General features: G+C 53.8%; 5 protein-coding genes across 5 annotated transcripts; 2 read left to right on the top strand and 3 right to left on the bottom strand.

The window, feature by feature from the left end:
- Positions 1 to 27: 27 nt before the first annotated feature.
- On the top strand, positions 28 to 2,204 carry AYL99_07276 (hypothetical protein; the record flags this gene model as incomplete). The annotated part of the gene is made up of 2 exons (XM_018838785.1): positions 28 to 229; positions 292 to 2,204. 2 exons carry the CDS (start codon positions 28 to 30, stop codon positions 2,202 to 2,204), a joined length of 2,115 nt encoding a protein of 704 aa, XP_018691553.1.
- A 1,730-nt stretch (positions 2,205 to 3,934) lies between these two features.
- AYL99_07275 (hypothetical protein) lies at positions 3,935 to 5,866 on the bottom strand (the record flags this gene model as incomplete). The annotated part of the gene is made up of 1 exon (XM_018838784.1): positions 3,935 to 5,866. The coding sequence occupies one exon, from the start codon at positions 5,864 to 5,866 to the stop codon at positions 3,935 to 3,937; it is 1,932 nt and encodes a 643-aa protein (XP_018691552.1).
- A 2,168-nt stretch (positions 5,867 to 8,034) lies between these two features.
- On the bottom strand, positions 8,035 to 10,515 carry AYL99_07274 (hypothetical protein; the record flags this gene model as incomplete). Its single annotated transcript, XM_018838783.1, has 1 exon — positions 8,035 to 10,515. One exon carries the CDS (start codon positions 10,513 to 10,515, stop codon positions 8,035 to 8,037), a length of 2,481 nt encoding a protein of 826 aa, XP_018691551.1.
- A 574-nt stretch (positions 10,516 to 11,089) lies between these two features.
- AYL99_07273 (hypothetical protein) lies at positions 11,090 to 13,669 on the top strand (the record flags this gene model as incomplete). Its single annotated transcript, XM_018838782.1, has 1 exon — positions 11,090 to 13,669. One exon carries the CDS (start codon positions 11,090 to 11,092, stop codon positions 13,667 to 13,669), a length of 2,580 nt encoding a protein of 859 aa, XP_018691550.1.
- A 104-nt stretch (positions 13,670 to 13,773) lies between these two features.
- AYL99_07272 (shikimate-5-dehydrogenase) lies at positions 13,774 to 14,700 on the bottom strand (the record flags this gene model as incomplete). Its single annotated transcript, XM_018838781.1, has 1 exon — positions 13,774 to 14,700. One exon carries the CDS (start codon positions 14,698 to 14,700, stop codon positions 13,774 to 13,776), a length of 927 nt encoding a protein of 308 aa, XP_018691549.1.
- Between the last annotated feature and the right edge of the window lie 298 nt (positions 14,701 to 14,998).

Below are 14,998 nucleotides of genomic sequence, written 5' to 3'. Positions count from 1 at the left end.
TCATAAGACGCGGCTCACGGTTGAATCATGTTGCCTTCCGACTTTCCAGACCGTGGCCCATGCCCAGACCACAAATATCCTGCTACTACTGCTACTACGACTCCCCAGCATCACAACAGGCCTGAGGAACTGTTGTTATTCAAAGCTCATCGTCACCATCTCATCGAACCGCCCGACGAAATGACAGCTTCCAGAAAGTTCTCCTACGCGTCCGTCAAAGAAGAAACAGGTACGTGCTTGCAACCACCACCGGATATGGCGTCCCGACGCTGACCACACCTTTGCCCATAGATGATGGCCTCCCCCAGTCGTTTGGGTCGTCCCTGTCATCCCAGGACCTCGAGGAACTTGAGTGGATCGCGTGGCCCTGCAGCCAGTGGTGTAAGACCAAAGGCCTGTGCTCATATCATTTCAGCGGCTCCCACGAAGACCATGTCCGGACAAGGCTGGAGGGATATGCTCGGAACAACCCGAGAAAGCTGGAAAAGATCCTCGACGAGCTGGAGAAGCGGAGGGCGGCGCAGAAGTTGTTCAACCTCCCCTTCGCCAAGGAGATCACGCGCGTGCACCCCCGCCCCGCCGATTTCAGCCTTGAGGTATGGCGAGAGAAGGTCAGAGATTCCATTCGCCTGAGCGACGAGTTCGATCGCACGGGCGCAGACACGGCCATCGTCGACGACTCGGACGAGACGCTCTCGCAAGTGTCGGACATCGCCCGCAAGGAGGGGGTTGCGTATCTGGAGGCTATGCCCGAGGAAATCCTCGAACTCATCCTGTCCTACGTGACGGTTGATCACACGGCAGACCCCTATGCGCGTCCTCATGTGGATCTGGCAAGCTGCTCCCTCGTGTCCAAGACCGTCCAGGCGGCTGCCGTCCGGGTGTTGTACCGACACGTCTCGATCCCGCAATCGAGAGCCTTCGCCAAACTGATGCGGAGTCTCAAGACCACGCCCCAGCTCGGAGAATTGGTGCAGTGGCTGGACTTTTCTCACTACTCCAACATGGGCTTCGGCAGCGCTCGCAGCACGCGCAACCAAACCCCGTTCTTGAAGCCCGAGACCCTCAACGCATGTCTAGATGTCATGCCGAACCTGCAAGCATTCTTGGTCCACGAGCATGTCGACGAGGAACTTGACGTCAACATCATCGCCAAGCTGTTCAACATGCCTCTCATGCAGGCGATGGACTTTTGCGCCTGCTCTTCTCGGCCGTTTGCAGAGGCCTTCACCACCGTCACGAAACAGCTCTCCACGCCGCTCCGAAGCCTGAAGCGCCTTTCGTTGCATGAATGTACCACGCTGCAAGAGCCTGTTTTCGAATCACTCCTCCCGCTCCTGACGAATCTGACCCACCTGGATGTCGCCCACACCCTCATCAACGACAAGGCCCTTCTGTCCATCCCGGCGACTGCCAGGATCACACACCTGAACATCGAGCGCTGCACGCGTCTCACAGGGTCGGGCGTGGTCAAATTCCTCACCACACATCTCGCCGTCCGAGGCAATGTCGTCTACCTGAACCTGGCGGCTGACCCATCGCGGCACAGACTGCTCGCCGAAGACGACGTCACTCGCCTACTAAAGTCGTTGCCGTCAAGTCTCAAATCCCTCAACCTAGGTGGAGCAAAGATTAGGCCGTCACATGTTCCCGCGCTAAGACGTCTCGCCACGCATCTGGAAGAACTCGGTCTCCGTGGGGCCGACCTCAGCCTCGGCAGCGACATCATCCGCCTCTTCAAACCTTCTCCGTCGTCCGCGTCTTCGGAAGACGAGGACCACGTCATGGACAATCATGACACATCATCACCGTCTCGCCAGCAGCACCGCAGCACCCTGCGCTACCTCGACCTGACGGCAATTCCCTCCGTCACACAGCTCTCGCTCTCGTACTCCCCATCCTCCCTCACGGACAAGGACACGCTCCCGCTTGAGGTCATCGAGCTCGGCGGCGACGTGCTGCAGGAGATCAAGCGCCGCACGGCGCACGTGCGGGACCGCGGCAAGCTGGAGTGGGTGGTCAAAGAGCTCGGCCGCCGCGGGTGGTACGTACGCCAGCCACTTCCCGCTGCAGGCTCCGTCGTGGTCGACAACGGCGCCCGCACCTGGAAGATGGGCGCCCGCTGGTGGGGCATGCGGAAGATCCCCATGGTCGAGCAGGACGTCGGCGGCATGTATGGGTATTTCATGTTCAAGAGGTCATGAGGCGGCGCCTCACCTCAGATTCTTTGCTTTTGTTGACTTTGTGTCTCTCTCTGTCTTTTCTTCTGTCCAGGGTTTCATAGCGTGGTGGCATTGCATTTTTCCCTCGATGGGCGTTTATTGAGGCCTAATCCTCGTGTTCTTTTTGTTGTTGTTGTTGTTGCTGTTGGCGGCGGTGGTGGTTCTTGGTTATCCTCTCCTTTATTTTTTCAAGTTCAGGTTCAGGTTCATGGCACACGGCGCATGGGCCGCGAGGTACAGCACAGCGAGGCGTTTGTACCCTTTTCGTTGCTTTACCCATGAGACGACAACACGACCTGATACGTACAACACGATGACGAAGCAATTCCTGCATTTTCATGCAATTGAAGCCACGCAGCACGGGGAGCGACGAAAAAAAATGCCAGGGGGAAAAACAGCATGAGCGACGGCGTCCCGGGATTGTTTATGGATTGATTTCAATCATATCATATCATCACCATCATCATCATCACCATATCATATATGATCTGAACCCATGCTGGATGTCTGAAGCTTAACGGAAGGATTGGGTTGCATTTCCCGGACGGGCTGGCTTACTGTAACAATATCTATTACATACATGCACATGGATTGATTTAATGGACTCGTTGATTGATTGATTGATTGACCTTAAATACTGGGGAACAAGACGGGAAATAAATATGAACCGTGCAACTTAGGGAGATTTGAATGTATGTTCACGTACGCACTGAGGCTCGTCCAGGTCATCTCGGACACTTCGGCGAGACGAGGAACGAAATAAGAGAAGAGAAGAGAAGAAAAGAAAAGAGAAGGGATGCAACGAAATATGTAAGAGCTTTTGGTTTTGTGAGTTACATAGTACGTACGTATGTATAGCGTCTTGCACGGGGATAGTTAATCTGATAGACTTGATTTGCCTTGACATACTGTGATATGTATGTATATTCCCGTTTTCTTTAGGCTGTCCCCTCCTAGAATAAATATCCTCTGAACAGCTCTGCCTGCTTGCCTGCCTGCCCTGCGGGCCTACCCTCCTGGTTGGTACCCTTCCCTGCCTTGGACGGGACGCCCAGGACGCGCACGGCGGTTCGTCCGCATCACTACCTAAACACCGCTATACCCATAAGACATCTATCTATCTCTACGACACATATGAGGAATATAGATCGCTAGCGTGTCCTGCTGAGACGGGCTGGCTGGTTCTGAATCATAATCCCTGGTATCCAACAGCGCCATCTGCCTGGTATAATGCTTGCTTGCTTGCTTGCTTGCTTGCTTGCTTGTGTCCCTATGCCCTTTTTGAGCCTGGAACCGGGATCTGAGGCTGAGGCTAAGGCTTTTCTGTCCGTCTGTTTGTGTGTCTGTCTGTCCGTCTCGTCCTCGGCGTGCCGTGCCCCACTTCCCACCAGGAACAGACAGATAGATAGATGGTCGAGGTTCCGTCCCCGCATATGTACCTGGCCTGCCGGCGTGCGTTACCCGTGTCTGGGACACTAGACACGGCCAAGGTTGTCGACCACTTGACACAGCTTGGGGAGCATATTTCCCAAGGGTCTCAAGAAGAAGTCTAAAGGATGAGGCGGACAGGTTGAATGCTGTTCTTGGTTGGTCTTGTCTTCTGGAAGAACCACCACTGTTTGAAGGGGGCGGGCGCCACGTGTGACCTTCGCCCAGCCAGATAGCTCGTCAGTAGCCTCTCTTCGTAATCACGACAATATCTGATGTCCTCGTCATCCTATCTGCACGGTCACCGTTTCCCATTTGGACAAAAAGTGGTCCACTCTCAGCCGGTCCAGGTAGATGAGTGACAGAAGCGCCGACAGGCGTATGGTCCCCACACGCTCAAAGAGCTTGATGTTTCCGTACCGCGGCGCCGCCGCCGCCACCACCAGCAGAGGAGCGGAGTGGTCGAGATCGTGTCCTTTCGAGCGGTCCACCAAATCCAACGCCAGGACCTGGCTGCAGCTCTCCAGGCGTCGGAGCGCGTCGTCCGAGCACAACTCCGTGTCTATGGGCACGGATCGTTCCGTCAATCCGCACACGAAGTTGGCCCGGACGCGGTGGGTGGAGGACGGATTGAAAATCAGGTTGCGAAGTCGACAGCCGCGACTCCGGACGCGGAGAACCCGCGGCATTTCGTCGATCGTGGCGTCGGCAAATCTCGAAAGGTCATCCAGCCGGACCAGTTCCCCTCTCTCGCATGATTGCAGTGATATCTCCACGTCGTTTGACCAGGAGAGGTCCGAAGAACGTTGTCCGGGGAAGTGGGGGGTGACCTTGCTGCCGCTCCAGCCCACCCAGGACCAACTCGGAAAGCAAGGTTGTCGGCTGTCAGTATGACGCCTCGTCCACAGAAGTGTGAGAGCAAAGAGTGCCTCGGGTGAAAGCATGTCGTCCCGCCATCGTCTGCCCGGAGGAATAGGCATGCCAAATACTTGTCGGACGCGGGACGCCCCTTCAAACAGGGGGGGTTCTTCGAGAAGACCAAGAACAGCATTCAGCCTGTCCGACTCATACGTGAGACTTCTTCCCGAGACTTGGGAGATATGCTCCCAGGCCGTGTTAAGCTCGCCCAGCTCGGGCTTAGCACCGCCAAAGTACGTGGCGTTCGGCTCGACAAAGAGCCTTTCAAGCGAGCTATGAGCGGCAATGGTCTCGCAGGTCGACGATGTCATGCACTTAAAGTACAATTGCTGGTGTGTAAAGTACAGTCGCCGCCTTGATGAGACTTCCTCTTGGTAAGTCCATGCTCGTGTTATGTATTTTGACCGATTCCTCGCCGACTCCAGCGAACCCATGGTGGAGATCAACCGGCAGCTCCCGAGTTCAAGACACGGCTGTACATCACGACGGACAGTGCTGACGCCTGGTAGACCGTCGTCTGCACTTTCCCCGTGGAGAGCGACGATGGTCAGCTGCGCCGCACGGTACAGTGAGGCCATGTTCTTCAGTTCGCGGTGGAACTCGTGGTTGTTATTGTGCCGAATGCAAAGCCGGTCCACCCAGAGATACCGAAATTCGAGGGCTTTGGTGATCGTGATAGCGTCCTCAACAACCTGTGGTAGCGAAGCGAGGTCATCGTTGGGTTCGTGACTCCCCCCTGGACATGAAGCGGACAAGGCTGGCCCCCACACATAGCTCAGAGCCGTGTAGTCGACGATCCCGTAATTGCGGACAAGTCTCCTGTCATGACAGTCGAACAACCACCGTGGATAGGCTCCAGCACTGGCGCAGGGTTGTGAGCACTGGGGGTGAAGTCTTTTGCAGGTCGCCAGCCATCTACTTACCGCCCCCAAGTTGATGGAATTGGCGTCTATTTGTTGCCCTTGCAAACGGGTATGGACAGCGTCCTGGTGCATGGGTAATATGAGTCCAGCGTCTTGCAGGTGAGAGGTGGAAGTGCAGATGAGCTGACGCTTTTCGACCTTCTCGGACCGTTTTACCAGCTTGGCTAATGGCAACTCTCGATCCGTCCCGACAGCTGCAAAGACCACGTTCGGGTGCGGACAGTCAAACATGGAGACACCACAGCCAATACACACATGATATGCCAGTAAAAAGGTCAGGACAGGTGTCGGCCACTGCGGGCTGTTCTGCGCGATCTGTTCCAGGAATCGGCAAAGGGGGCATGATGGCTCATAGCCCTTCTTGAGCCTGATCATGGTGATGGGTGTGGTGTGTCTCTGAGAAAGGGAAAACACCCTCTCCAGGTCCAATGAAGCGCATTTCGTACAGAGTTTCTGAGATACTTCCCTGTTTTCGCAAGGCTGAGGGGAGCGCCTGTGGGAATTGACCATGTTGGCTGTACTCGCCATATTTCCCACAGCCACAGGCAAGGAGACATCTGTTCACTCACATCGAATATAGGCCACGGGAGGTATCAGGTGTACGGACGTCTGACCATGTTCAGCATATATCGACTTCTCCAAAGCAGATATCCCGAGTGAGTGTGAGCCATCAACCCCTCTTTGAGCCGTATCAAGGCAACGGGGCGCAGCATCAGGCTGTCTCTCGTCCCACGTCTAGCGAGGGCCTTTTGGTAGTTTGAGGGGGACCAATGACAACGATGTTAGAGGCAAAAAGACCAGCCCTAGACATGGTCGTTTGGGATGATGAGTATCGGGCCATCCCTGCCAGCACATAGCCATTAGCCCCTGTCGAGGACGATAGCAGGTTGGCTGCCTAGATCAGGATAGCGACTGGCTGATGCAGGACGAACTTGGCGGCCGATGGGAGAATGTGAGTGGAAGAAGCTGGGACACAGCCGTATCGCCCTTTGGGTCTGGGCTAGCCTCAGTCTTTCGATGCAGGTGAGAAGAGGGTGACTTTTTGCCGTAGCACTGTTCGAGTTCGCTCTGAAGTTTGGGGTGGATCGAACTCGACAATGTTAGTTAGTTATCATGTAGAATACGCTGATCGAGGGAGAGGCCACCAGTTTTCGCATTGTTGTCTACAGTATCGTCTCATTCTTGGTGTTGTACAGCCTTTTGAGATGTCTTCTCGATGCATTGGCTCAAGACATCATTGATATCCCCACACACTCTGCTTGCCGATTTTTGTTTCCACCGACGGTGTTCGCCCTCCTCTATAGCCAGATCTGCCATGCGGAAATAGTCGACGGTGTCCGACCCAGTCCCTTCCACGCTATGCTCATATGCTCCGTCTTTTGACCAAGCCTGTAGTCAAATTGGTTTGTCTATCACAACTCCTCAAGAACGGACGGCCCACCTTGCCTCCACGTTCTTAAGAACCTGTATATGTACACTCTGGGAGAGGGTGATCCTCCTCTAACTCTCGGCATGATTGTGCCCAAGCCCCGTGACGACATTCTCTCAGGCTCCTAAAAAAGCGTTTTTCAAGAGTTGACAGAGGGCTCATCGCAGCGTTGTCCCACCATATGAGGTGGTCCTCTCAAGTCTTCTTTTTCTTCGGTCCCGAGATCAATGGATATAATCGGCCAAGATGGTGGTTTATCGTAGATTTGCCTTTCGGTTGGGGTTTCTGGCAGCGCATGAGTCAGTCAGCTGTACGGCTGCGTCGTGGAAGCAATTCAGCAGGTTGGAATATGGGCAGACGTACTGGTGCATCCATGCACTCTCGTAGAGCTTTCTCGAGGTGTCCACAGCCTCCTGAGGCGGCGCCCGCGGCCCAACAGTCTGAAAAGAATCACATCAGTATGCTTCGCCTGTAGCCCATCATCCCTCTGGCTCTTCTGTCGGATTTGTAGACACAACGCGCTTTCGCTGCACATCATCGAGAAGCTCCCTTCATTCCCGAGACACAAGCAACAGGCAGAGACGTACTCAACATGGCAGTCATGGGTCCTAGACACGGATTCGGCTCCTGCTTGTCTGGATGTCTGATCTTTAACCGCGACACAGTCTGTAGGCGGACTGGGTTGATTGCTGTCGAGGAACCACGGGGAGGCATCTTGTCTGGGATTCGCTAGGGTATATGCAGAGAACGAGGGAGAGGTTTTGAAATAGCCTCGCCAGTAGGACAGGACACGCTTGCTGAGAGATTAGGATGAAGGACAAGGATCTAGAGCTCTGACCATGAACCCAGAGCTGTCGAGACCGAGAGACGCAGATGAAGGAAAACTGTATGGGCGCATTGAGCAAAAGTGGAATGAGTTCCCGGCAAAACTTCGGCGACGAGACGATACAGCAACAGTATCGAGTAATTACAAGGCTGCGGCTAAAGCCACAAATACAGTATTACATGGGGATTTTCGCTGTACAAAGAAGATGGAAGCAAGTTTAAAAGTTGTCTGGAGACAATACTTGGAATACGTGATGCTCAAAGAGACAGGGTTGAGCTTTTTCGACCCTCATCGGAATATATCGTCAAAACTCATGTTTCCAATCCGCGAGCCGTTATTGCTCAATACTCCAGCTTGGCCTCCGCGTGGGATGTTGCCTTGGCTATTAAAAACAGGACCCATATACGCATCCGACAGCATCAAGCGGTCGGGATCATTACAAAAGGCTTCGAAGGTTGTGTCGTCCGCGAACCCAAAGTCCCTGAGTCCCTGGGTCCTGTCAACCGTCCATTGAGTTGTATCTAGTTGAGCCATTTCGTGGAACAGGGCATCGATCTCGTCTCCGTCAAAGCTCGGAGATGTCGCGAGCCCTGAAAAGTTGGCTTTTTGGGCCAACAACCCGGGGCCGTGGCTCACCCCGTTGCCATCTTCCGGCAAGTCAATACTCATAGCACCGTAATCCACAGAGGTCGATCCAGTCGGCTGGTCCTCCCCTGGTGCATTTGCATAATGAGCTATGTCCTGATATGGAAAGAAAATCGGCTCCCGAGCGTCAGCTCCCCGCGACCCCAGATCTCTGCGGCTGCTTGGACCGGGCGCAAGACTGTTGTACATTGGTGGCGTCTGCAAGACACTGCTGGATCGCAGCACTGAGTTTTGGTTCGAATGACCTGTTGGTGCCATCCGCGTACTGCCGTCGTTCACTGATTCTGCTCCTGGCCAGATGGTGGCCAACCTCGACCGAACCTTGTCGAACTTTTCCAGAAGTAAATCATGACCGCCAAAGGGCGATGCAGAAGAATTGGCGCCTGGACTGGTCAGATGGAACAGTGGTATGAGGATGGATGGAACGCCGCATTCGTCGAAAAGGTTCCATGAATGTTCAAACAGCTCCAGGCTCTCAATGAAGTTCCACCTGGGTCCTGGCTGAACCATGCCGTTCGACTGAGAATTGATCGCTTGAACTGCAAAGTGACATGTCTGTAAAATCATCTGATGTGGTGGGCGTCGGGTGACGTCCGAGACTGCGAAAGGATACTTCTCGCTCAGCGAACCCAGTCGTGATGTAACATGCTGGCTTATTGGCATTCCGCCGGTCATCTGGGAGCTTTTGGTGCAAAATACATCACTGGCAATCATACAGAGCTCGGTCAGTCGGTTGAAGCAACTTATCACGAAAGCCGGTTCTCTAGACTCGGCGCCATCATGGCCAGCTGCTGCTTTCCACGGTTCCCACTCTTCGTGTCCGTCTTCCTCGAGAAGCTTAGAAGGACTCAAATGACCACTCTGAAGATGAGGTAGCTTCTTCAAACGGATCGCGATGATGGTTTCCAAGACAAAACAGCCTTGTAGGACGGCCTGCCAGCTCTTCTGCTTGAAACCAGCGGGTACGGGTCCAAACCCGGCAGCGCTTTCGGGCCTGTTGATACCAGAGTCAGGATATAGACCCGTCAGTGGCTTGGACGGGGCCACTTCCAGCCCCGAGGAGAGGAGCAGAGCCCGTATAGCAGAGCCCACCAGCATCCAGGCGGACGTCCAGTCACCAGTGCCAATGTCAAGTAGGACCAGCAACAATAAAGCCTGAACGTGACCAAACGAGAAAGGGCCGCTGTCGGTGGGTATCAGCTTCCTCGCCAGAGAACGCATCTCAGCAACACTTTGGCCAGGTGTCGTGTGGGGCGCCGACCAAAGATGTCCGGTCTGTTGGTGGGAGTACGCACAAATCGCCCACATACAGGAAAGATCAGCCGTGTCGAGAGGACGTCGTTTGTGAGGCATGGTGTGTTCGTAAAATTTACGGAGGGTAGCAGGCCTGTCCAGGATGGGAAACCAACAGTGGGTGAAGGTGAAATACTGATCCAAGAGGCGCGAGGCCGAAGATGGAAGAGGCTCTTGTTCAGCCTTTGGAGTGCCGGGTCGGTTCTGAAGTAGACACTCTCCCAAGTCAGGCCCCAGATCTTGTATGCTTGGATGGCTCACCGGCTCGTGGCTCTCTGACATCTCAATGACCTTGAAATCTGGTGTGAGCACAGGTCTATCGCTTTGAGCATCACTCAGAGGCTGTGCCGGTTCATTGCCGTCTTCGCTGTCGCGTTTACGCTTGTGGTGGATCGAGGGGGCGTGCTCGAGGCGGGATAAGAGCTTTTCCAACTCTGTAAGCACCTTGGACTCTTTCCATGCCGTGTGAAGCTCGTCCCCAAACTTCTGATGGTTCCATATCCGTACCAGCTCTTCCTCATTCTGGTTGACCACCAGCTGCACAGTATCATCTAGTCCGTGCACCTTCCGTAACATGACAGCCCATAACTTCTCCAGCCCGCGGACATATCCCTCCGGGAGCCCTCTCTTCTTGTTCGCGGCCACGTACAGACATGGTTGCCCAGCATTGAGACAATTTGAGCACTCTGGTTGCTTTGCATCGCACTTATCTTTGCGGGCTCGACAGCGTGTGCAGGCGCGTGAAACGCGGGCTCGAGATCGTTTGGAAGCGTCTTCTTGGTCGCTCGTCCGAGTCCGTCGTCTCTCCACGTCCGTACTAGGTGAATCCATCACAACGAGGTAGGTGTGCGACAGCCATGTTCAGAGGGGAAGGGTGCTCTGTCAGCGGGATGCAGCCGGGGAGACACTAGAATCAGGGATGCCTCTTCATGAGAGCGTCGTGAGGGAAGCCACCCTGCTGATACCTACAGTAGTCTGCGAAACGTTTCGGTGAGTTAGTAGTTGGCTTGACTGGCGTTGATCGGGCACATAGAGCACTTGAGCTGCAGGCGGGGCGGGAAAAGCGCACACTAACTAATTACTTAATCATTGATCAACTCCAGAGCCACCCAGAGCCACCTAAGAGCCACCCAAGGGCCACCTACAGTAGGTGAGAGAGCTAGGTGAGAGCCAGAACAGCCCAAGACTTTAGCTACCAACTTACATACGTCGCTAGGTACACAAGAGGTGCACCCATCATTCTAATTATGTTCCCTGTCTTCCTGGTCCAAGGCTTTTGATACAGCCGTTTCTTTGCATCTTCTGAGACGAGGTGCAACATGACCATTGGAATACCAGACAGAAGTGTACGGCCAAGCGAGACTCTCTCCATATGAGTGAGGTTGACCAAAGATGAGCGGCGACCATGGAATCCCACCGCAGACCGAGTCAACTTGCAGGGGATCCAATCACCACAGCTTCTCAACACGGCCAGTCTCGACCTTCAATCTCTGGTACAGCCTCGCCTCGTTCAGTCACCTGTCGAGCATCGTCGGTCCAGCATCTGCTCGATGCTGTTCAGGACGAGTCGATCTCGCAAACCCCAAGTAGACTTGTGAAAACACCACTTCCAGATGGCTCTGCATCAGGACGCCTCTTCCACCCCGAGGCTTCGCTTGTTCTGGTTGGAATCAGAGCCTCTGGAAAGCGATCCTTGGGTCTCATTGCGGCCACTGCTCTCGGACGGCGATTCGTCACCGAAGACCATTATTTCCAGACCGTCAACGGGGTTTCGAGACAAGACTACCTCAAAATCCACGGTAGTGAGCAGTTCCATCGGCAGGACATTGAGACTTCTAAGCGAATGCTGGAGGACAATAAGTACCGATGCGTAATTGACTGTGGCCTCGGCAGCCTCACAAGCGGACTCCAGGACTACTTGAAACGCTTCAGCCAGACCAACCCAGTGGTCTTCGTGCTCAGGGATATGGATCAGATCAAGGCAATTCTCAACCTGGACGATCGGGCTGCCAAGTTGCTTGAGCATGGTAACTTGACCCATCGGAAATGCTCGAATTTCGAGTTTTATAACCTGGAAGATGATTCTATGCACGGCTCTGCCGATGTTGAGATGGCAGACCGCGCGTCTCCCAACTACTCCTTCAAACTCAGAAACGCCCAGGCCGATTTTTCGTCTTTTGTTCGTTTCATCACCGGTTCCTCCTTGGGTGACCCGACCTTGGTATCTCCTTTCTGCCTGGATGGTCCCGTGGAACTGCGGCCCTACACTCATGCACTTCTCATAAGAGCCTCAGACTTCGCCGACGGACGAGTGGATTTTGGCGCCCTTGAAGCCGGCGGCGATATCTTGGAGATATATGTTGACCAGTGGTGTTCGGGCATGACAAGAGTGCTGAGCAAGATGGTGGCGACCGCGAGGAGAGCGTTGGACATACCTATTCTCATGTCAGCCAGTCGCAACCTATCTAACTCCCAGGCCACGGAGACGTATGTGGCGGTTCTATTGCACGGACTTCGATTAGGAGTACAGTACATCTCTGTTGATCTTGACCTGGATCCCAGCCAGATTGAACGTCTTAGAGTCATCAAGGGCTACACCAAACTAGTTGGCAACTACATCCACTACGTCTCCAATGGAAATGGCTGGAAGGACACGGCATTGAGGAACATGTACAACAGAGCACTTGATTCCAAGTTTGATATGGTCCGTATTCTCAAGGTTCCGACATCTCGCGAGGAGAACGACGCGGCGAGATGGTTCGCCCAACAACTGAAAGACCTTCCCGGACCTCGACTTATTGCAATAGTCTACAATGTCGGATTCCTGGGTCGGACATCACAAATCATGAACCCTGTACTCACAACGGTGACTCATCCCAGTCTGCCCGAAACTGAAGCGAACCGTGTTCACATCTTCTGGCCTTTGCTGTCTTCCAAGCAGATGATCAGCGCTCTATTCGATAGTTACGTCTTCGATTCTCTTCAATTCTATATCGTCGGAGCCAACGTCTCGGGATCTTTGTCACCGGCAATGCACAATGCAGCCTATAATCTCCTTGGCCTGAAACATCGATACAGCACGAGACATATTACGACTTGGACGGATATCGAAGTGCTTGCAAAGGATGACACCTTGGGCGGCTTGAGTGTGGTGCAACCCTACAAAGTCAGGCTTGTTACTCAAATGCAGGCGCTCAGCGGACACGCCAAAGCTATAGGAGCCGTGAACACACTGATTCCTCTCCGCCAACACGCTGCGGGTCTCACACCTTCGCTGGGCATACAAGCCCAGCTGAGGAATCGCGCGGGGAAAATCATCGGCTGGTTCGGGGAGAATACTGATTTTATAGGCATCATGAACTGTGTCAGTAGAAGCCTCTCCCCACGCAATGCAATCCAGCCCAAGACCACCAGCCTCGTGATTGGTGCTGGAGGCATGGCCAGAGCTGCGGTATACGCTATGTTGCAGATAGGCTGCAAGCACATATTTGTATACAACAGAACCGTCTCAAATACCCGAGCTCTGGCTCGCCACTTTAATGGCTGGGCACAATCTCAGAAAAACGTAACGATCGCGGAACCAGTCAAAGTCATCGAGCACACCACAGACCCCTGGCCTGCAGATTTCGCACCTCCGACGATTGTGGTGTCATGTGTCACGCGAGAGCTCCTCGATGGTAATCCAGGCGCGGACCTCGAGATGCCAGAACAGTGGATGCAATCACCAAGTGGTGGGGTCGTTGTTGAAATGGCATACATGACAAAAGAGACACCACTGATCAGGCAGATCAAATTATTTCGAGAGCTGACACAGAGACCATGGGTTGTGGTTGACGGGATCGAAGCCCTGATTGAGCAAGCAGTCGGCCAGTTCGAATCAATGACTGGAAGGAAAGCGCCAAAGCGATGTATGGTAGAAGCCGCCCATGCGTCAATTCGCAAGAACGCCTCCTATGTGGTTGATGGAGAAGAGTTCTTTACATGAACAGCAGGGTGTATCCGCTTCTTCCCGTTATTGCCCACAAATACACTCGATGAAATGCAACTTCAGACATGAGTACAAGCTACAGTACATTGGTGCTTTTCCCTTCAGTGTGCGTTTGTCATCTGTCTCTGCACCTCTTTTCGGGCCACATCACGAAGCCTGCTGTCGATGTGAATGCCACTCCACAGACTTGCTTGTGCAAGTCCTTGTCCTATCATGGCTTCAATACCGCCGATGACCTGCCAGCCTGATTGCTGAGCAAGCCTGGATATTTCAGTGTCAGGGGAGGGATGATAACACATTTCCAACAAAGCACCCTTCTCGTCTCCACTCAAGAATATAGAGAGAATCTCTCTGACCGTCTTCTCTGTCTCTGACACAGGGGTGAAATCCGGGACTGCGCTGACTATTGCTCCGGGTGAGGGGAGTGTTGTGGCTTGGTCCGTCGTGGACACGTATATCAGGTTATCTCCGGCCCCTCGAGCTCGACATTCCTGGAGGACGGCCTCCACTTCAGTAGCATCACGGTTGATGATGTATACAGGCGAGCAACCCATGAATCTCTGGAGTGCATAAACGGCCGCTCTGCAGGTGCCGCCACCTCCAACGACGAGACCGGGCCTCCCTCGGTAGGGAGAGCCTTCTACGTTCGTAAGGAACGCATCCCGGATCCCCAGACAGTCGGTGTTTGTGCCAGTATATATCCTTGATCCGTCTGGATCCGTCTTGAAAACAATCGTGTTCACGGCTCCAATCGCTTTCCCTTCGTCTGTAAGTTCATCGAGATAGGGGATGACGGCCACTTTGAACGGCATGGTCACACCGCTTCCCATGCATTTTTGGTCACTCTTCAGATACGTCAAGAAACCTTCGAGGTCGGTCGTTTCGCAGAGCATTTGGCCCCATTTTTTTCCAACCGCCGAATAAACGGCATGATGCAGTGAGGGTGATTTGGAATGGGCTATGGGATATCCAACAAGGTAAGCGACACGTTCAAGGGACGAGGTATCTGGAGGTGCAAATTGTGCCATCGCGAAGTATTGACCGAAAAGAGGTGCCTCGCATTTGAAGCTGGTTTGAATTGATGTTCTTGGGACAGAGAAAATACCAGTCCACTCGACGCTCTCGTGGGCTGTTGGTCACCTTTCGAGAAGTTGTTCAACACAAGACGCCACCAGAACAACGGGGGGTACTCTCCTCCGTCAACAAGTCTCGATATTGACGCTCAGTCCGAAATACACCGCGTCGTCCATATCCGACGCAATAGCAAGACAAATCCGACAATGTCAGCAACCCATTTCGGATCATTCCCCGCAGCCTGCGAGAAAA

The sequence above is a fragment of the Fonsecaea erecta genome, assembly GCF_001651985.1.
Source record: "Fonsecaea erecta strain CBS 125763 chromosome Unknown Scaff6, whole genome shotgun sequence".
Classification (NCBI taxonomy): Eukaryota; Fungi; Ascomycota; class Eurotiomycetes; order Chaetothyriales; family Herpotrichiellaceae; genus Fonsecaea; species Fonsecaea erecta.
This window is presented reverse-complemented; position numbering and strand designations above follow the sequence as displayed.